Here is a 22,999-nt window from a genome sequence, read left to right as displayed (position 1 = left end):
AGGACCTAAAGCCTCATTGTGGATTATTATTATCATCATTATTATTTTAACATTTGCATAGCGCCAATATCCAGCCCAACTGCTCAAAGGCGCTTTGATTTTCTCCGATTATTGTATGTCAAACTCAAACGGCACATCGTATTATCAATCTCAACTCCCTGGGCAGCCACTAGGTGCACCAAGTTAATGTGGCTTTCCAATCCTTACGAGGTACCCATTCACAGCTGGGTGGACTGGGACACAGTCACAGTTCTTTGTCCAAGTTTCACTGCACGTTGCTGTACCCGCAACTAGGTGTTTGCATGTATTCATGTGGCCACCATCTGGTCATTTACCAACGGATTCGTGGGTTCTTTGAAATGCACAGGGTTGTGTACTGTACACTAGGGGTTGTGACAACACTGAAAGTGTCTGCACACAAAGTTGACTCCAAGGGTTTTACACCCGGTCATAGGTGGGCTCGATCCCGGCGGTGGGGTAGCCTAATGGTTAAAGCGTCCGTCACGCCAAAGACCCGGGTTCGATTCCTAATATGGGTACAATGTGTGAAGCCCATTTCTGGTGTCTCCCGCCGTGACATTGCCAGAATATTGCTAACACGTAAAACCATACTCACTCACACAAGACACCATTAATAAAACTCCCCACAGCCAAGATAAGATTAGAGACGTTTCTCTTCTTTATGCTGGCTCTCAGCCAATATTTTCATATTGCAGCCGCCGTCCACAGTTTCAGGTGTCCGAACTCAGAATCAGATTCTTTACTGAACAACCAGGAAGGTGTTACCACGCTTTTTCAATGGTTGGGTGGCACGCAATGGTTTTTCTTCATCATAAGTATTTTCGTCAAAGTCATTTACCTCTGACAAAACAAATGTCCCTTTCAAGATTTTTCAGTGTGTATTTGTATCATTTTCCGAAATTGTATTTTGACAATTCTTTATTTAAGAATAAATTGTCATTACTATCGTATTATCCTGCTTTCTTCATTTAGTCTCATGTGTGTGGATTGACAAACCAGTAGGTATTTACTTTTCAATAATAAGAAACGTGACGCAATTTGCAGGTGCGTCAGGCCGAAAACGGGTTCGAGTCCCCACATGGGTACAATGTGTGTCAGTCAGTCAGTCACTATGATGTTACAGGTATCATTTCAACAGAACATTCAACAGCAACAATTGCACTAAGACAAGCAGCATGAAAACTCTTTTTCAACAAAATAAAATATTTATTTTGCAAATGACATGAGAGAAGTGTTTGTACAATGAGGACGAGCACAAAATATTCATTACACTGATGCTGATGACGACCTCAAGCAAGTCATTTCTGTCTTGAAGGCAGAGCTAGGCACGGCCAGTGGTCCAGTAGTCCAGGACAAGTAAAAATCGGAACAGATGTTTTATTCCCAAATCTAATTATTTGCACACCCACTGGTCTGAAATGAGCTGAGATGAGTTGGATACAACCAATGGCTTCTACCATTGATGGAGTAGCTACACATATTCACTGAAGAAGCCATACAACATGATACCATTTTGCAAGCTATGATTAGTTTTAATGTCACGACTTATGAATACAAATAGAGTTGTGACGATATATCGTAGTATTGATAATCGTGATACTTTTTCTGACAATAAATCAATCGATACTTTTTTCCGTATCATGATATGTATCGTTGACCTTTAAATTGTGAATTTTCATCAGAAATTGACGGTTATGTCAAAATTTACACTGCTTCTTGTTATCAAAATACACTTTTTTAAAGAAAATAACTAAACATAGCATATCGTGATATGCATCGTATCAAATCGTATCTTTCTATGATATCGCAATACGTATCGTATCGTAAAATTTCTGTGTCGTCACAACTCTAAATACAAATAAGAGGATTCATAACGAACTCATGGGGATTTCAGGTACATAGGTCCCCAGTAACCTACTTCTGTGGTAAGTGGCAACCTGATGATTTAGACTCAATTATCTATGGTCCAACAGCTCTCATACATGTCACACAGCTCTTAAGACAAAGGGGGCGGTCCGGTAGCCTAGTGGTTAAAGCGTTGGCTCGTCACGCCGAAGACCCGGGTTCGAATCCCCACATGGGTACAATGTGTGTGAAGCCCATTTCTGGAGTCCCCCGCCGTGATGTTGCTGGAATATTGCTAAAAGCGGCGTAAAACCAAACTCAGTCAGTCAGTAAGTCTTAAGACAAGGACCTATAGGTCTGTACACCTTGTTACAAAGTAACATTCTGTTAGTTTTGCATGGGCTAAAAGAAGTATTCAAGGTGTTTTCCTTTTCAGAACTTTATGGTTCTTCAAACCCACATGTGAAGCTGCAGTTAACAACTTCAAGCTATTTTATCCTCCAGACCACAGTGGTTCTCCAGCTAAAAATCTGACACTGCCCAGAAAGTGTTTTCACAAACCACCCTGCATCTCCGACACCCACAGCTTAAATGTCCGATCATAGGAACAAGTGGCGATGTACTTGAGGTCGAGTGAGACGTCGAGCCCCATCACCTTGCCCTCGTGGCCAGCCATTGTCTTGAGAGGGGCCCAGTTAGGGCTGGCCCATATCTGGAACAGAGACGCCCACAATAAAGGTTAATCAAATGTGGGTCAAGCAGCGTGAGGTTTCAAATGTTAAAATAAACATGGTTAAATCTACAGGTAACACAGGTCTACATTGATACAGAGTATGTTTATCTCAATACTATAGTCCGTTTGGCTCAAAAGCGGACCGATGAATTGCAATCTAACTCGCCAGGTGTGCGAGAACGGATGGAGACGGCACAGCACAGGTTAATGAATAAATAACTTTGTCTGTGAACGTGCTTCTCGAACACCTGGCTGTCCCTTTCTCTGCACTCCTCCCTCGTAACAAACAGTGAACTGTGTCAATATTTTAATGATAGTTTGTTAAACAACTTTATTATTTTTAGGACAAAAATTCTGCAAAAATCTCACAGAGTGGGTATGATGTTTTGATTATGATCAGCGTTTCATTGAGTATGTTATGTTTATTAGTTTTCGAGTTAAATTGCAATTCATCGGTTCGCTTTTGAGCCAAACGGACTATACCAAGACAATAACACGCAATATCTGTTGTCATCACAAATATACCCAGTAAAGTGGCAATGATAGTGAATCTGAATTAAGGCAAACTCTATAATAGCACTTACAAAATATGGCACATTTTCAACACAAGCATAGTTTGTTCATATCATAAAATGTCATTTTCTGGAAGCACCCTCTAGGTTACCGTACCTTGGCCATGTTGTCGTAGGACGCTGTAAGGAGGTAGTTCCCATGTTGAGCTGTTAAGAAAAGACCAACATGTCAAAACAACATAAATGTGTATCCAGTAGAAAAGTTGCTCATTTCCCATCCATTTAACACAAAGTTTAAGTGCTTCGCACATACTCCATAGGATAAAAAAATATGGCCTCTGGGGATCGACGCTGTCTTGGAATCACCATGGCAAGGTGTTGGGAACTTATTACTAGTGCCTGTGCAATATTACCGGTAAACCGGTATATACCGGTACAGTATCTTGCGATACGATTATCGCGATATGGTTCAGATTCTGTAATATATTGGGTCATCCAGAGTTAGCTCCCTTTGCATTATCTGCCCTTGATTTCCAAGCAAAAAAATGTGCTCTAAAAGTAACAAATATACTTTTATTTCTGTTGGTTTCATGTAACATTTTACAAGTGGGAGTATCTTTATAAGTGGCTCCAAAAGTGTCAAATATTCTACCAAATGCGTTACATTTTGTGGGTTTGAATGGTTTCATATGCGACATTTTGGAGGAATTAAGCACAGTGTATGATCTCATACAGTGCAAACCGGATATAGTGTGCTGTACACTCGTGCTTTGGTTCATAGATATGTCGTCTGAACAGGTATGCTCGATCAAAAACGTGTATTTAAAGACAAAGTACCGTATAATTTTACATGCAAATAGGCTGCACTACAACATTAGATAACTTCGATCAGGGATAATCTACAACACGGATAGGTCACTCGCTTGCCATTTGTACTAATTTGTACTAATTAGCATGTACCTCGTCATGCTCCAACGCACACAGTGAATTGGTTTGTTCCCAGCGCAACTTCGGCTACGTTTAACAGTATTTCAGCCAGTTTATTGTATCAGTCGGAATTTTACAATGAATGAATGAATGAATGAATGAATGGATGGATGGATGGATGGATGGATGGATGGATGGATGAATGAATGAATGAATGAATGAATTATAGCAAGAATTAAGAGCAATGGCATGGACATTGACAGAATGTTAACTGACACTGTCACACACCCCTCAAAAACAGAAAGTTTAAAACTATCACAAAGTGTTGTAAACACCTTTCCAGTTGTGTCACATACTAAGATCAACAAGAAAGAAAGAAGTTTTAGAACTATAACACTCAAGCATCACAAGCACCAATGGCGTATCAGATCAGATCTGCGATATGTCATATTTTTCACACACCTCAAATAAACCCTAACAATTTTTAAAGATATGTGAAAGATGTTTTAGAACTTATAACTAGAAACACTCAAACAACGCTCTGTAGTATTTCAATGGCTGGATCAGAACAGATCGGGCGATATGTCATATTTTTCTACACACATCAAATACACCCTTACAATTTTTTAAAGTTATTGCTTGCAAACACCTTTCACCTGATGGTATATTCCCTCATAAAAATAAAGGTGTATGTGAAAGTAGTCTTTAGAAATCTGATAACTAGAAACACTCCAAACAACGCTCTGTAGTATTTCAATGGCGGATCAGAACAGATAGCTTATATGTCATATTTTTCACACACATCAAATACACCTCAAACAATTTTTTTAAAGTTATTGCTTGCAAACACCTTTCACCCTGATGGTATATTCCCCCATAAAAAATAAAGGTGTATGTGAAAGTAAGTCTTTAGAATCCATAACTAGAAACACTCAAACAATGCCCTGTAGTATTTCAATGGCGGATCAGAACAGATCGGCGATGTATGTCATATTTTTTCACACACACCTCAAATACACCCCTAACAATTTTTAAAGTTATAAACTATCACTATTACTTGTAAATACCTTTCACCTGATGGTATATATTCCCCTCATAAAAAAATAAAGGTGTATGTGAAAGATGTTTTAGAACGATAACTAGAAACACTCAAACAACGCCTGTAGTATTTCAATGGCGATGGATCAGAACAGATCGGGGGATATGTCATATTTTTCACACACCTCAAATACACCCCTTACAATTTTTTAAAGTTATAAAACTATCACTTATTACTTGCAAACACCTTTCACCTGATGGTATATATTCCCCTCATAAAAAAATATAAAGGTGTATGTGTGAAAGATGTTTTAGAACGATAACTAGAAAACACTCAAACAACTTCTGTAGTATTTCAATGTATGGATCAGGATCAGATCGGGCGATATGTCATATTTTTCACACACCTCAAATACACCCTTACAATTTTTTTTAAAGTTATAAAACTATCACTATTACTTGCAAACACCTTTCACCTGATGGTATATATTCCCCTCATAAAAAATAAAGGTGTATGTGAAAGATGTTTTAGGAATCCATAACTAGAAACACTCAAACAACTTCTGTAGTATTTCAATGGCGGATCAGATCAGATGGATGGCGATATGTCATATTTTTCACACACCCTCAAATACACCCTTTACAATTTTTAAAGTTATAAAACTATCACTATTACTTGCAAACACCTTTCAACTAAACGATATTTCCTTCTAAAAATTGGCACCTAATATGTGAAAGAAGTTTTTAGCGATAGAATTTAGTCTTTCTTCGCTGTGGACCGAGAATTGAAGCCAGTGAGCTACAACATGCCGACTTGAAACTTTACTTCAAATCTAATGTACTTATACTGACACTAATAACAATTATTTGACTTAAAATGAAGTGACAGAATAGGTAACTCATCTTCTACATGTAGGTTTTCAGTTGTCACAACACTCAGCAAATGTAATCAGCTGTTGAAAATAAACCGGGCCCAATCTTAGTAACTAAGCTGCCGCCATATTGGCTACACTGGTCACGTGACGAGACAAGGTTTATGCTTTTCGGGGCTTTTCGAGGAGTGACCACTCCCCGTTATATAGTCTCCCGGCTTCGATATAACAGTTACAGTAATTATTAGCGAGATATTTGTATGTTAATGAAAACTCAATTTTTTCACCTCTTGCACATCGGGCCAAATTCGACAAACTTGTGCGCTTTCGCTTTTACTCACATATACCATCATATTTGCCTAAAGAGCTACCAGTATTCTATTCATAGATTTTACAATGTATGTGTGAATTTTCATGTTTCAAAGTTGTTTAGTTATGACGATATCAATGAATTCACTGGCAACAATGCAGCATCACTTAACTGGATTTGTTTCTCTGTATGGAATATAGCGCATAGCTGAATAACGTCCTGACAGAGAGCTTATTCAAGGGTGCGCTTTATTGATATATTTGGACACATTCAACGTATGTATATATATTGTACTGGTATATCTTGTTTTGAGAGAACTTATTACGAAAGCATATTTGGAATATCTCCAATCACAAGTTACAGCTTTCAGAAATTTGTCATGTGCAAGAGTTTCTCTAACTCTGAGTTGTCTCAACTGTCTAACGTGACCACTGCAAATGTTATTGACATCATGACCCAACGACTTGAACTACTCTTTTTTGTTCGTCTGAACATTCGGTAACCTGTTCTAATTCACGAAATTCCAAACTGTTAAAAAGTTCTTCACAACTTTTCAAAATACGAGCTTCGTGTGATACTTAACATTTTCCAATGAGAGTCGGATGCTCCTAAACCCCACATAAATCAACGTCCCCTAACTTTCCACCCGTACAGACATAGGTTTTCTTTCCATTAACACACATTTTTTAAGTGTTAACCTGTTTTAGGTCAGTTTTAGCAATCCTGTCCTGCATTTGCAAGAAGGTACAAGTTGGTTGTCTTCAAGAGGACCTTTCATTCTGTCCAGAACAGTCCTATCAGGAACTGCGAAGTTTATTTTGGAATCATTAGGAACATACACACCACTAGGTACTTTTCCCTCTGTCACTGTGCCGGTGTTTTTCAGCCCAATGTCTCCAAAAACACTTTGTAATGTCACTGTATCTCATCAGTACCCTGTTGTGGAGTGAATACCCCGATACCACTTCAGAAAACAGCATGAACGCAATATTGTCCAAGGGAAATGAATTTGAAGCAACCAATCGTGTAAATTTAAGAAAACAGACGTCCTTAAGTTATTTTAGACTAGTGGAAGCAATTCTATCATTTCTTTCACAGAACCTCCATTAAAACTCCCACATGTCGACGAGGTCCGAGTGCTAGCTTCATGCAAGGAAAATGTGTTTGTATTTCTATCTAGTTCCTCTGTTAACTCATTCATTGACAAGGCTTGCATCTGGCCAAACACACCCTCCTTCATATCACATTTAGACTTTTTCTTAAGGGGACTGAATACTTCAGTTTGAAATTTTGGGTTTGAAGAAAAAAAAATTAAGATAAGATATTAGAATTTGTATTTTAATTCACTGGATGGGTGATTGATAATACAGTGGTCACTGATAATGTTGAAAGAATTTTCCAAAAATCAGAATAATAGCAAACTGAAGTGTTCATTTAGTCGACCTGTGTTGAATTTAGAAGTAAGAGAAAATGATGCAAAATATATAATTAGGACCTTCAATTATCTAGAAATGATAGCATGAACTAACTAGAAGCCGTACAATGATTAGTTTTGAAAGCACTATCAACCAACTGTATTAGCGGCAATCAACTTGTACGGTGATGATGCATAGGTGGGTAACGTTTAACTCTCGTGTAAAGAAACGAATACTCTATGTTAGGAATATTTCACACCATTTGAAAGGTTATTTATCACATATTTCATATGTTGTCAAATTATACCAAGAAACTGCAAAATTAAGGCATATTGTGGCTTTATTTCCGATGTTTTCTGCGAAGGAGCAAAATCGGCGATGTGCTTTTGATATTTGAAAGAATTTAGAGGGTCATTATTCAAATTAGCAGTGAATGATAGTTTATAAGAGTAAGAAGAAGTGTTTCGCTCATTTTAGAACTTGAACTATACTCACAGTAACCAAAAAAACAGAAAAAATGAGCCCATGACAACATTTCTATCAACCAAAGCATGAACATACAGCACACTATATCTGTTTTGCACTGTATGAGACCCCACTGTGTTAAGGGACCGCTCATAATTTGGGGGTGATGATGATTTTTATGGAGAAGCATGTACAATGTGAATGACCCCACCCCTAAAATTTATGTACAAAATAAGTGAACACCCTCCCCTGCATGTCATGAACAAAATCAATGACCCCCTCCCTTCCCATAATTTCTTAGCGTAATTTTAAACAAAGTGTTATGTACAAACTTGCTGAACACAAACATTTCACATTAAGGTTCTATATCATTTTATTTATCTGTAAACCATTGGCATACAGCCATGCACAATAAGGACTGGGAGCCGGAAAGTATGGTGTAACAGCAACTAAGAAGATAATGTCGTACACACACAGAGCTATTTTATGATGTACGCACTCGGGCAGAAACCCTCCATTCAATATATCACAATATATATTGCAATATCTCTTAAATTATTGCAATATATCGCAATATGAGAATCAGGGCAATATCCAGCCCTACTTATTACGCTTCCCTTGTTTAGAATGGGCAAGTTGAGTGAGTGAGTTTAGATTTATGTCGCACTCAACAATACTCCAGCTATATGGCGGTGGTCTGTAAATAATCTAGCCTGGACCAGACAATCTAGTGATCAACAGCATGATCATTGATCTATGCAATTGGGATACGATGACATGTGTCAAGTCAGTGAGCCTGACCACCCAATCGCGTTAGTCGCCTCTTACGACAAGCATGGGTTAATGAAGATTAATTCTAACCTGGATCGTGGACGGGTCTGGACAAGTTGAGATAAGGGACATGTTCTACCCAGGAATCACCAATTTGAGGCGTAAATAGGTATATTCTGTCCCGTAATCCCCATGGAAAAAGCAGACAGGAGACCTGTTCTGTTCCATAATCACATACAAAAGGGAATCAGAAGACCTATTCTGTTCAAGAATTTAATGGAAAAGGGAAACAGACGACCTGTTCTTTCTCCAGAATCCCCAGGGAAAAGGAAATAGAAGACTTGTTCCACCCCAGAATCCCCATGGAAAAAGGAATCAGAAGACCTGTTCCACCCCAGAATCCCTATGGGAAAAAGAAATCAGAAGACATGTTCAGTAGCAGTGTCTCCATGGATAGAACAGCAAGGGAGACAGAAGTCTGCTCTGTAATCCCTACAGACTGACACAAAGAAAGGTTGTTAGTTGACGGGACTCACGCTGGAACCTGACGGTGGAGATGAGGTTGGTGTGGGCGGGAACGGTGTAGTTACACTTGCGGTGCCGCAGGTCCCACACTTTGGCCGTGTTGTCCTCACTTCCAGAAGCCACGTGGAACCTGGGAAACAATGCAACATTAAATACAATATCAACAGGCTGGTTATATATGGGCACAGTCGTTCGTTCGTTCGAGTGAGTGAGATGGGTTTTACACCGATTTTGGTAATATTCCAGCAATATGATGGTGGGGGACAGCAGAAATGGGTTTCACACATTGTACCCATGTGGGGAATCGAACCCAGGTCTTCACTTGATGAGTGAACGCTTTAACCACTAGGCTACCCCAACGCCCCTCATCCTCGATAATCTCCAGAGTATACGCCCGATAAATCTCCACTATACCCTAGATGCATCTACGCGGCTCGAGCCGATGATTTTATTACCTCCCTTTGCTGGCTCTGCATTCTCACAGTAGCCAGTCAGATAAGCCGCCATTACAACTAGAGCTTGCCAGTGTCAACAAAGATAGCGGTCGCCAGTTGAAGAAAGTATGTGCCGCAGAGCGACTCAGATTTGGGAGGAAAACATACAGACAAATTGACAGGTCTGAAATCTTAAAAATATATATAATGCTAAGAACTCCTTCTACCTCTATTAGAGTACCTCTGCAACAATATATTATTATGTTGCCAAGTTTAATCGGGTTAGATAATTTAAAAGCTTAAAGTGAGTTGTGATTGGTACGCTGAACTTCCCAGCCGATACACCGATTGATAAAAAGACAACCAAGGGAGGTAATAAAATCATCAGCTCGAGCCGTAGATGCATCCAGGGTGTAGTGGAGATTTATCGGAACGATATACCCTGCAGATTATCGAGGATGACGCCTCTATGGGCACAGTAGGGCTGGGTAGTAGCAAACATTTTGTACAGGTGTCTGTATTGCTGTATGTATTGCAATATATTGGAAGTTACATATCGGACACTGATATTACATGCACATCCTATTTACTACATCCTTAAGTAAATATCACTAAGCTGAATCAGTCTCTGCCATTTTGTAGTCATGGATGCAGTGGAGATAATAACCTGAATGAAAATTCAATATATATTTCTAATATTCTCTCAATCAATTTCCAGAGAAACTCCATTCGGTGAATAAATTACGGCATTGATGTTACCTCAACATGTACAAGTCATAAAAAATGTTGGTATAATTATTTTTTGCCCTAAAAGCCGGAACACACAAGACATAATCTAATGTGTATCGTTTAAAACGTATTGCACTAAACCAATAGTATCACAATTCCTGTTGGACAGTAAGAAGACTGAATCAAAGTTAGACCACAAGATTTACTAATCTGTCAGAGCTCATATGAAACTAGTGATTGATATTAACAGCACACTATCAACCAAGTCAGCGAAGTCTGACAACCTGATTTATCAGTCTCTTAATGCAAGCATAGGTTGCAAGGCAACACTTGGAACCCTGAAGCCCAGCTGGATGGCTCTTGTTGAAAACATAGCTACCTGTTTTTCGGCTCCTAGACATTCTCTGCCAATGCTGATGACTGCAACATGTTGAAAAGTAACTCACCCATCGGGACTGAAGTCAACGGAGAGGATGGACTTGAGGTGTCCCTCCATGAACATCACACAGCGGCCTGTCCGCAGATCCCACACTCGGCCATACGCATCCAGCCCTCTGGCAACAACAAATACATAGATCACACTTCAGGTACAGTAGCTCACCTATATGCTGTGATAAATCTTGCTTAACAAGTTAAATAAATTGGGCACAGACTATCAGGGACCTATTCTGTACAGAAAACTTACAAGGGTTGGAGCATCAATACAAATCACTTGAAGATTTGCTCAGTCAAGTGTTATCAGAAAGCAAACATTAATCTGTGCAGTTGGGATGCAAAGATATGTATCAATCAAACCACTGGCCACTTGGACCTGAAAGTCTCCTCTTACAACATGGACCCGTGAAGATCCAGGTTAGAACTTATCTTCAATAACCCATGCTTGTCGAAGAGGCTAATTTAACGGATCGGGTGGTCAGGCTCGCTACTTGGTTGACACATGTCATCGTGATCCCAACTGCATAGATCAATGCTCATGCTGTTGATCACTGGATTGTCTGGTCCAGGCTAGATTATTTACAGAACGCTGCCATATAGCTAGAATATTGAAACAACAACCAAACCAAACCAAAACATACCCCTGTGGCTGACAGCGCCAGCCCATCGTTCTGGAAGGCGCATGGAGTACACCCATTTACTGTGTCCCTCCTGATGCAGGATCTCCTCCTGGGCTACCAAGTCCCACAGCCACGCGAGTTGTCAAAACTGAAACACAACAGGCAGGTTAAGCCTGGGGTTAATTGACTGAGTAGAGCTAGTAAACATTAACATGTTCTCTGGTACCTCGAGGCAGCACATATTTCTGGGAACTTGAGGCAATCACAGCTCAACAGATCTGAACGTTATAATTGTTTGACATGTCTTACATGTCTTTGACAAATATCAACAACATATATTCAGAATGGCAAAAATGGCATGTTTGTCGCAGTTTCGTAGTTCTGTTAGTTCACCAGAAAACAGATGCTGCAAACATTAGCAATAACGCCACATTCTAAAAATTAAGATGAGACACATGCAGCCATAATATTGATGTTTTCATGCTATCAACCACTAATTTTGTATGATCCCCAGGGAGTTGAGATTGCTAATACGATGTGCCGTTGAGATTGACATCCAGTGATCTAGGGAAAATCAAAGCGCGCTGAGATGGATATTGGAGCTATACAAATGTTGGTATGTATGTATGTGTATGTATGTAATCTTCATGACAAAGACGTCAATATTTACAAGCAGCAAAAAGCAACATTCATGCACATTTCCTTCCATGAGAGTTAAAAACAGTAAAATCATATTATATATACAGGTACTTTTCAAAATGCAAGAAACGGGTGTTCATTCTTGAAAACCACCACCCTTACCAGCATGTCCCGAGGAATCGTCCTGAAGGGTGGTAAGCCAGTTTCGACACTCGGAATGGTGCATGACCTTCAATGTCTGCAATAGGTTCATCACTGAAAGAAAAACAATGTACCTAATAAGCATGTTATGAAGGAGTTAAATTGTTCCGCTTAAGTTATTACATTCCGCTTACCATTCCCACTTTTAATTATAAGTTCATGTTTTTATAAGAATACAAGATGGCAGCCTCCATCTAACCCACTGTTGCCATGTGGTCTGAAAATAACCCCTTGGAACATCCAACAGACACTTCTTTTCAAAGCATACATACAGGTGTAACATTCCCATATGACTTGATCTTCTAATAAAGTTGTTGAGCATGACCAATCCTATCAGATTGTTGTTTATTATGGGTTGGTGAAGACCATTTCTACCCTGCATCTTCATGGTTGTCACAGTTGTTTACCACTTTCTAGAAATCCTGGGTCATAAGTGATGACAACCAAGGATAACACATTTGACTTATCTGTCATTTGAAGCATGATGAGCAGATCCTTTTCAGCTAAGGGAGACAACTTGAACTGGGGTGTTCAAGCATGCATGATAAGGACAGTTAAGGATATATACTGAACAAACCTGACTAGATTCCAGAGCTTGACGGAACCATCCTGTCCACATGATGCCATACAGCATACACTGTTGTCTAGGACCGATTGAAGGCCGGGGTGGAATACAACTGCAACCAACATGACAGTTGTGGCCTGAAAACCATAGAACAATTCTCAATGAACAAAAAAGAATTTCTGGATTTCATCTTCTTTTATTCCTTGATACTTTCATCTTCTTTTATTCTTTGATACTTTCATCTTCTTTTTAGTCTTTGATACTTTCATCTTCTTTTTATTCTTTGATACTTTCATCTTCTTTTAGTCTTTGATACTTTTCATCTTCTTTTAGTCTTTGATACAAATCCAGGGAAATTCTTTATGTTCATCAAATAGCATCTACTAAAATGCGAATCAAGCATCTTAAGATTTCCTTTGTTTATCAAATATTCAAACTATCAACCTTATTAACCAGTAGATGTCACATCTATCAAAAACCATGATCAGACTTATAAAGTAAACAGTTAAGCAATTCCATGGTTTATGCAAAACTGTTTTCCACACACTGACAAAAAATAGTCAGACCCTGTTGTATCAAACTCTGATGGGTCGTATCCCCTGTTACGCCAAACTCACAGTTTGATCAGAGTTTGATCTCACTTTCCTCTCAAAAACATTGAACTGGATGTGTCCCGGTAGTCATATAGATGCATAAATTAAATGTTTCTATTACATATCACAAACTTTCTTTGTGCTAACATGAAGGAATATAGTGCAGTTGCTTTTGACTGCCAAGTCAAATAATGACGGTTCAAATAAGATGTGTCAAAACCCTGTTAAGTCAAACCATGATAAGTCCAACAAGAAGACAAAGTCATCAATATCCCCTGTAATGGCAAAATACTCTTCATGATTATGTCTACGAAGTTATGATTATGTCAAATATTTAGGTGTGTATATAGAAAAGTGGAAGGAGAGTATTGAAAGGTTTTTAAAGTTCTGCTCCAGAAAAGCAGCACTATCACCAATTTCAGTCTAAGTGAAACTTGCTGCCATGGAAATGCCAAAATATTTTATTCAGAATTTCAAAACTACCAAAAGGCACCAGTACACCACCAGACCAATCTATGTGCAAAGTTTGGTGAAGAAACATTGAACGGTTTTAGAGTTCTGCTCTGAAAAGAGCACAACCACCAATTTCAGTCTAAGTCAAACTTGTTATGCGATGGAAACGCCAAAAAATATTTTATTCAGAATTCCAAAACTACCAAGAAGGCACCAGTTCACCACCAGACCAATCTATGTGCCAAGTTTGGTGAAGAAATAGTGAACAGTTTTAGAGTTCAGCTCGAAAAAGAGCACTACCACAATTTCAGGCTAAGTCAAACTTGTTTGCCATGGAAACGCCAAACATATTTTATTCAGAATTCCAAAACTACCAAAGGCACCAGTACACCACCAGATCCATGTATGTGCCAAGTGTGGTTAAGAAATAGAGAACGGTTTTAGAGTTCTGCTCGAAAAAGAGCACTACCACTAATTTCAGTCAAAGTCAAACTTGTTGCCATGGAAACGCCCAAAAATATTTTATTTCAGAATTCCAAAACTACCAAAAGTTAAACCAGTACACCACCAGATCCATGTATGTGTCAAGTTTGGTGAAGAGATATTGAACAGTTTTAGAGTTTTGCTCTTGGAAAGACAAATGTGCACGGACGGAGGGACGGACTTTGACGACGGATCGGAGTCCATTTTAATACCCCGCAAAAGCGTTGCGGGGATAACTATTTCCTCTAGACATCAACACAACAGGTTTTAACTGTCTATAAAGCAGCACTTGAACTTTCAGCTTATCGCTTCAAAGTAATTATAATCAAACTGCTATATGGACAATTAGACACTTGACTTAGGACGCACCTACGCAGGGCTGCTGTCGGATCAACTGGCAGTCTAGGAATGGACCATAGTTTACACAACCAGACCTGAAATACATCAAAATACTTCATCATCATCATCCAAGAAAGCTGACACTTAACTATCTCATATAAAAATTATATCTAAACTATTTCCGATTTAACGGTCTAGAATTTACAGCTAGCCAGTCCAATGGTCTGGTAATTTTTTAGATGTTCCATACATCTGAGTAAATTCACCATATTTGGTCTGGTTAAATCCATTTTGAGCTGGTAACATTTTTGAAGTAAAGGGATCGTTAATTTTTATGGCTAGAGGGGTGATGATGATTTTAGGGGGTCACCCATTTTGTTCTGGGAAGGCAGGGGGTCAGCAATTTTGTACACATGTACTACAGGGGAAAAGCAATTTTGTACAAAAAAATATTTAAAATTATGCTTAAAATTACAGGGTGGGGGGTGGGGGTGGGGGTTGTTGGTTCCAGCCCCCAATCCCAGGTTCCCAACCTGCACAAGGGCAGAGGTACAGATAAGCTGCATATCTGCATACATTACGTGAACATTTATGTGTGAAAACTCAATTCTTACCAAGTCTGTTGCATACAAGTACGCTTTGAATTTTTGTAAATACTCAATATATTTGATCTTACTTGCGTACACACAAAATGTAATATCTTTGTTTTGCGTACCGGTGGATTGATAAAATAACTGAGTGTATATTCAGAGGTTCTATTTCAACACTAAAGAACTAGGCAACTTGCAGTCTTTCTTAGCGTTTTCATATTACAGATCCAATATAAATAACATTTAAAGTTCGTCATTATATTTTAACAATTAATGGAAAAATAACAAAATACCCAAATGACTTTGAGTGAGGTGGGTACAATTTATTTGGTTACTCAAAGGAAAATTAGGATACCCAATTGAGATGAGCACAAGTTTGGTACATACACCAATAACCCAAAAATAACTCTGCACTGTGAATTAGTGCAGCTTTGTATGACTGGGCCACCATTGGCCCCAAAAAGAACCCTCGCCTAGGACAAGTTGGTGTCTGTCTCTACAAGCATAACTCCAGCTACATCACAACAGGGGGACACCTTTGAGGGGTTCGTTTTACCCTTTGTCAGAAGATGAACCAATGCTTGGATGATGAACACCAGTTTTAAGCATGACTAGCTCATAACCTCTAGCATGCACTTTGACCCATACAAACTGTTTTTAAAAATTTAACTTCAGGCAAAAAAAGTATAGTACCGGTAAGTCTGAAAGTATATTGTCTGAATTATGTCACAATCTGTATATTAAACACCAATGATTTCTGCTTGTTCACGATCGTAAATCATTTTAAGGTTTATTATGTAAAATTATTGTAACGCCTCAACTTAATAACACTGTAAAAATCATAAATCAGATTATCTAAACACAAATGTACAAGTTGAAGAACGCTACCATGAGGCGACTGCAAGCATCTGGGAGTCTGGGCTGAACTGACAGTGGGACAGCCGGATTCGGTCATCAACCGATCTGACTGCAGTCATTCGTTACAGACTGGAAGGAAGAGGAGACTTCAATGAGAAGACATACCAGGCGAGTGAGAGAGTTAGTGAGTCAGCATGTTATTACGCTGCTTTTGGGCTTCACACATTGTACCCATGTGGGGAATCGAACCCGGTCTTCAGCATGACGCATGCGTCGCTTAACCAGCATTACGCATCACCCCTCATACCAGTGGTGTAACACAGATTCATTACACTGCAAGTTATACCAGTGTGTAAACATTCACACAGCAAACTAAAGTTTGACAATACATGTTGTCAAACTCGAGTTTGAGAGTGGAACATTCCAACAACTCGCTATCAACACCAATTTCAGAGTTGTTTGCAGGAAATAGGATCGGTCTCTATTTTCACCAAGTTTTCCATCAAACTTTGATGTTGTCAAACTCGAGTTTGTCGTTTGAAGTTGTTGTCAAACTTCGAGTTGTTCAGGAAACAACCAATCACAGTCCAACAAAATTATCATGTGACCGCGCCGATAGAGACATGGCCTCAAATAACACCAAATTTGACAACATGTGTTTGACGCGTTTGAAAGCGCGAGTTTGATAACTTTATAATTTTAACAACTTGTGTTGTCAAACTTAAGTTTGCTGTGTGAAGGCCACTTTACCTGAATAATTTGAATATTGTCCCAACAGCCATCAACCATGGCCAATAAACATACCTGCCTCGTGCTTGACCTGTACCACTTATTGGTTAATTTATCTGTGCCACTTATTTTTTTTATTGATATATTTATCTATGCCTCTTGTTAATCTTATTAAGTGTGCCACATGTTAATCTTTATATCTGTACCACTTATTGATTTATTCATCTGTGCCACTAACTGCTCTTTTTATCTGTACCACATTGATTTATACATCGGTGTCACTTATAGATATTGATCTGTACCACTTATTGATTTATTCATATGTGTCGCTTGTAGATACTGATCTGTACCACTTATTGATTTATTCATCTGTGTCAATTGTAGATATTGATCTGTACCACTTATTGATTTATTCATCTGTGTCAATTGTAGATATTGATCTGTACCACTTTTGATTTATTCATCTGTGTCACTTGTAGATATTGATCTGTACCACTTATTGATTTATTCATCTGTGTCAATTGTAGATATTGATCTGTACCACTTATTGATTTATTCATCTGTGTCACTTGTAGATATTGATCTGTACCACTTATTGATTTATTCATCTGTGTCAATTGTAGATATTGATCTGTACCACTTATTGATTTTATTCATCTGTGTCACTTGTAGATATTGATCTGTATCACTTATTGATTTATTCATCTGTCACTTGTAGATATTGATCTGTACCACTTATTGATTTATTCATCTGTGACACTTATAGATATTGATCTGTACCCACTTTTTTGATTTATTCATCTGTGTCACTTGTAGATATTGATCTGTACCACTTATTGATTTATTCATCTGTGTCACTTGTAGATATTGATCTGTACCACTTATTGATTTATTCATCTGTGTCACTTATAGATATTGATCTGTACCACTTATTGATTTATTCATCCGTGTCCCTTGTAGATATTGATCTGTACCACATACCCATATAGCTGGCTTCCATGTCGTCATTATCACCAGTCAGTGCTATGACACCACCAACCCTCCCCTGTACCATCTCCCTTTCCCTATCTTTGTCCATTACCAATCAGCGCTTACTAACCAATCAGTACTATTTACACCTGGATTTACTTTAGGGTTCTATTTGTCCACTGTTGCTGGATCATTACCAGTCAATACCAATTAACCACTGGCCTCCCTTGCCAGGGAATATATGTATTTATATATTCTTCATGTACCACTGTTGGTTGGTTGAGGAATAAACTTGTCTGTCTGTCTGTCTGCTAAGTGTTCACCTGTAATCTTATCAGTTCTGTAGTTCCCAATGCATATTGCTTTACGCTTGTTAGCTTTCCTTCACCTGATGGGGAGTAAGAATATACTCCGAAACGTTATGTTCCTCATATTGAAGATGTGAATAATGACTGTTTGTAAATGCTCAGCGTAACTGTTCAACAACCTGCTATTGCAGATTCTCTAAATTTACAGTACTGAAATAATTATCATCCTGCGCTGGGGTATGATAGCAAGTACAGTGAAACCTGCCAACACGGGACCTGTCTAATCCGGCACACTGTTAAAACCGACATAACATTTTGGCCCTGCCATTTTATTAAACGATATTATGATCATTAAAACATTGTTTAATCCGCACCTGTCTATTTCATTATTCGGCTCGAATTTTCCGGTCCCAACAAGCAATTTGAACTGTAATTACCGCTTTCTAAACCAGCATGGGTATGAACAGTCCAATCAAGGACCCATAATCCAATACACTAATTAATCCTCATGACACGATATATAATCAGGAAGTAGTGATTAAAGCGGTGAATCAAACGCTCTAAGCCGGCATGGGTATGTGACAAGTGTCAGAGAGTAAATAAACAGGCATTGGTTTTATTGACTTGTCAGTCACTTTATTATTGTCATGATGGTTACACCAACTAAGCTGGCACATTTGGCGCTAACACTTGTTAAAAAAATTCAGCTTATCAAAGGCATTATGGACATAAAGAGATTGATGAGTGTAAATGGCAGCCATGTTGGAAAATGATCGCCCTGTCTAAACCGGCATTTTATTTCGGGTCCCGTGGGTGCCGGTTTAGGCAGGTTTCACTGTATTCATGCCCCAGATCAGTACTTGGTACATGGTACACAGTAGCTGCAGACTTCAATGCACTGACTAAGTCACTGCAAGAGTAACAGACATAAGGTTGGTTTGGTTGTGCGCTTTTAACGCCACACTCAGCAATATTCCAGCTATATGGTGGCTAGTCTACAAATAATCAAGTCTGGACCAGATAAACAGCATGAGCATCGATCTACGTTTGGGATGCGATGACATGTGTCAACCAAGTCAGCGAAGCCTTGACCACCAGATCCTGTTAGTCTCATTTTATGACAAGCATGGGTTGTTGAAGATCATTACTAACCCGACCTTCATGGGTAACAGACATAAGGATCGCCTGAAGTGGGGTTAAGGAAGATCTGTAGTGAAAGCAAGCTAGCTTAATGCAAATGAGGTTGAATGATTCCTCAAAACATATAATGTTGTGATGAAAACATATTGAAAGATAAAGACATTCCTCTGAAAACAAACTTACCCTCTTATTCTCTTCTGCAGCTCCTGCATCTGAGCCGCTCTTCTGTGCCATGGGAGTCAGTTTGCTTTCTCGCTCTCTGCTAACCCTCTGCTTCGCTTCTAAAAACATGAGAATAGCTTGTTAATGATTCATTCGCTTATTCGGTGAATTGAACTGTATTACTTTACAAATTCAACTTATTAATCATAATCACTAGAATAATATATTCATGAATTTTCTAAAACAGATTGTTTTTACTTGAATTTGGATGTTATTTATCAACCAATGTATGCAAAAATGGAACATATCCAAGCTAGGCAGGGTAATGGTCAACATTCCTATATATTTCATCTGACAGTAATGCTGGAATATCGTTGTGTGTGACGTAAAACATCAATCAAACAGATTAAACAACAAAGATATTGGGATCGCCCCCTACAGCTTCCTATTCTGTGTGTTATTATACAGGTAGTATTTTTCCTGTACCACGCATTGGTCAAAAGACCGCCACATGATTGACTACAAAACACGATATTGACTTGAGTTTTCTGATAAATTACGATATTGACTTGGGTTACTAAAAATAGACAAGGAATCCCGCACGAAGCTGCTTCCCCGCTTTCAGCCAATCAGATCACTCGGATAGATGGCACAGTGTGTGCATTAAAAGTTTATGTTAAAACCTTCGCTTCTTTCATTATATAATAAAACAATTATAGACTCTTGTAGAGGTCGATATCGGTTTTTTATTGACCTGAGAAAACAAGTCAAGCTCGGTCGATATTGTTTTACTCAGGTCAATAAAAACGATATCTAACTCCTCTACAAGAGTCTATAATTGTATAATATTGGGCTTACCTTGGTATTGAGTAGTCAGACAGCCAGTATCGGGCATCCTTCAAGCTCTCCGCACCTTCATGATACCATGTGATATTCTCCTGAAAAGACATTATACTGGTAACACATGTCAAAACATACAAACATATTCAGAGAAAACAAACTTGTTGTCAGAAACCTGAAAGTTCCATTGCTCTTGATTCTTGTATATGAAAATTCATAAGAAAAAAATGCACTTCTATATTAATGACCTTTACCTGCAATTTCAGCCAATCATAGGCTTGATTATTTTAGTTGGAAACATGGGTTTCAGATCTTGCAATGTGTCACACAAACAAAGGAGGCTTACGACCGACCCTTGCAACATTGACCATCTTAAATGACCTTGACATTACCCAAGGGGCTCCTTAAATGCATGCAAAAGTATGTGCAATGAGTCATAGAATGATGCATATCTCAACTAAAAATGTAATTTTTCTCACTAAAATTGATATTTTATACTTATCCTGACTCATGCTAAATGCTTGTCTCCTTCTTCTTGCTTAATGACAGTGGAACACTTGAAATCCCATGAAGTTCCCTTCTAAAAAGCGGACGAAAATCATCACTCACCCACGAAGTGGCCTCCCCTTGTCCCTTTGGCGCTCCTTTCAGAATAACATGACCAGCCATGTTTTGTCAATCTCTCTCAGAGGAATGCCTGACACCCAGATTTTACAGGAAAATCCAGAGTGCCATGAGAGGGAAGGTTGGGAGGGAGCTGACCCTCATGAGTCTGATAAGTATAAAATATCAATTTTAGTCAGAAAATTACAATTTTCCTTATCCTGACTCATGCTAAATGCTTGCAGAACCGGCCGGAATCGGGTGGTGGGTCAGGCCACTTCTGGATTCACTGGCTGTTGATTTTACGCCCTGTATTACCCCAATGGGAACTTATATGACGGCACTGCTTGATGATTCTGTTCTTTCAACTTCCTCTGATGAGCCTGGGGAACCACAGCTTGTCAGATTTCTTCCCAAACTTCTCCTTACATTTTCGCAGGTGGATTTTAGATATACTAATGTTCCATTAGTTATCTATTGCAACTCCATCTCATGATGCACGACTGCCGGAGATGACGACCCTTCTTCATGTACAAGTATGTCCTATACAAAGTACAGGGTCTATCACACATGCTAGCCTGTCCTAGACGCGGTGCATGGACTTGAACCATTTGCTCTCCAGAGCGCTATTTCACAAGTCAATGGATAAAGGGTGAGAGATTTTCTCAGCACCCATGTGGAACCGCTAGTTGTTGTGCTACAACAAGTGGCCCAAACTGGTGAATGCCTGAGACGCCTTCGGGTGGCAATGTCTCTGAGGTAGTGGTTGGCAAACACCGCGTGTCTGATTTCCAAAAAGCAGCCCTCCATAATTGTTGTAATCGAGCAGTTTCCAAGTGTAGATGCCAGGGCTCTGACTTTGTGGGGATTGAGGCTCATGGAGGCTCAAGTCTTGCTGCTTTGTAGGCCCTTAGCATAACAGCTCTCATCCATATCGATAGTCGTTGTCCGTGAGACTCGTGCGGCGCCCCCAGTGGGTAAGGGGATGAATAGGGCGCTTTGAATTTTCGCCTCCTTGCTTTTGTCCTTTGTAGGTAGACTTTAGTGCTCTGACAGGGCATAAGGATAGATCCTGTGTATCCTGTGGCCCAAGCTGACTGTAGAAGTGCTGGGATGTGGAACTGTCTGTCAGGCTGGCTGGGCAGTTGGTTATTGGCAATAAAGTCCCATCTCAGTCCTAGATGTAACGATGTCACGCGATGTCTTGATTCAATTAGGTGTTCGCTCAAAGTCCAGAGCATGTATTTCTGACATCCATGCTGCTGTTGCTAGGGCTTATCAGGACGATGTAGATATGTGACGATTGGCTTTGGTCACTCGAGTAAACAACCAGGGGCCAACGATATTCCAAACGGTAGAACCTTCCACTGGAAGTGATGTCCGCTGAAAAGGAATCTTAGGTATTTCCCTTGAGTCTGGATGTATCGGGATGTGGAGGTAACGCATCTTGTAGATCTATGCTGGCGAGGTAGTCTGATGGATCGAACGAGATGTCGGAGCTGAGGAAGATATATCATCTTGAATTTTGCTGGTTTGGCGGTGTGTGTGTGTGCAAGGCTGTGTGCGCGCGTCGCGTGGCTTCCAACTGTATCTTGTACCATCTGCGGCGCGATCTGGGATACGAGTCGCCCTGTAGTATTCCCAATTCTCCCAGTACCGTTGAAGCCGTTATCTGGCTCTCTGGACTCCTGCAAACTTGGATTTGTTGGAGTAGCGCCGGATGTCTGGCTTAATCACATTTCCCAAGGTATCTAAGTGGACTTTATCATCATGACCTCCCTTGATTTGTGTGTAACCTGTTTGGCGACTTCTTCAATCCCTCCTCCGAAGATGGATGATGCTGACCATGGGGCTCTGTATAAGGACTTTGTGAAC

At 39.4% G+C, this 22,999-nt stretch overlaps 1 protein-coding gene across 1 annotated transcript in view; it reads right to left on the bottom strand.

The window, feature by feature from the left end:
* Positions 1-1,999: 1,999 nt before the first annotated feature.
* Positions 2,000-22,999, bottom strand: part of LOC124265535 (U4/U6 small nuclear ribonucleoprotein Prp4-like) — a 52,745-nt gene continuing 31,745 nt past the window's right edge. Inside the window, exons 13-14 of the mRNA XM_046700321.1 lie at positions 3,269-3,318; positions 2,000-2,578 (exon numbers count right to left, since the gene is read on the bottom strand). Of these exons, the coding sequence (XP_046556277.1) occupies positions 2,420-2,578; positions 3,269-3,318 (209 nt within the window). The 3' untranslated portion in view covers positions 2,000-2,419. The remainder of the gene's footprint in view (positions 2,579-3,268; positions 3,319-22,999) is intronic.

The sequence above is a fragment of the Haliotis rubra genome, unplaced genomic scaffold, assembly GCF_003918875.1.
Source record: "Haliotis rubra isolate DU_JTF1 unplaced genomic scaffold, ASM391887v1 Scf982, whole genome shotgun sequence".
Taxonomy (NCBI): domain Eukaryota; kingdom Metazoa; phylum Mollusca; class Gastropoda; order Lepetellida; family Haliotidae; genus Haliotis; species Haliotis rubra.
This window is presented reverse-complemented; position numbering and strand designations above follow the sequence as displayed.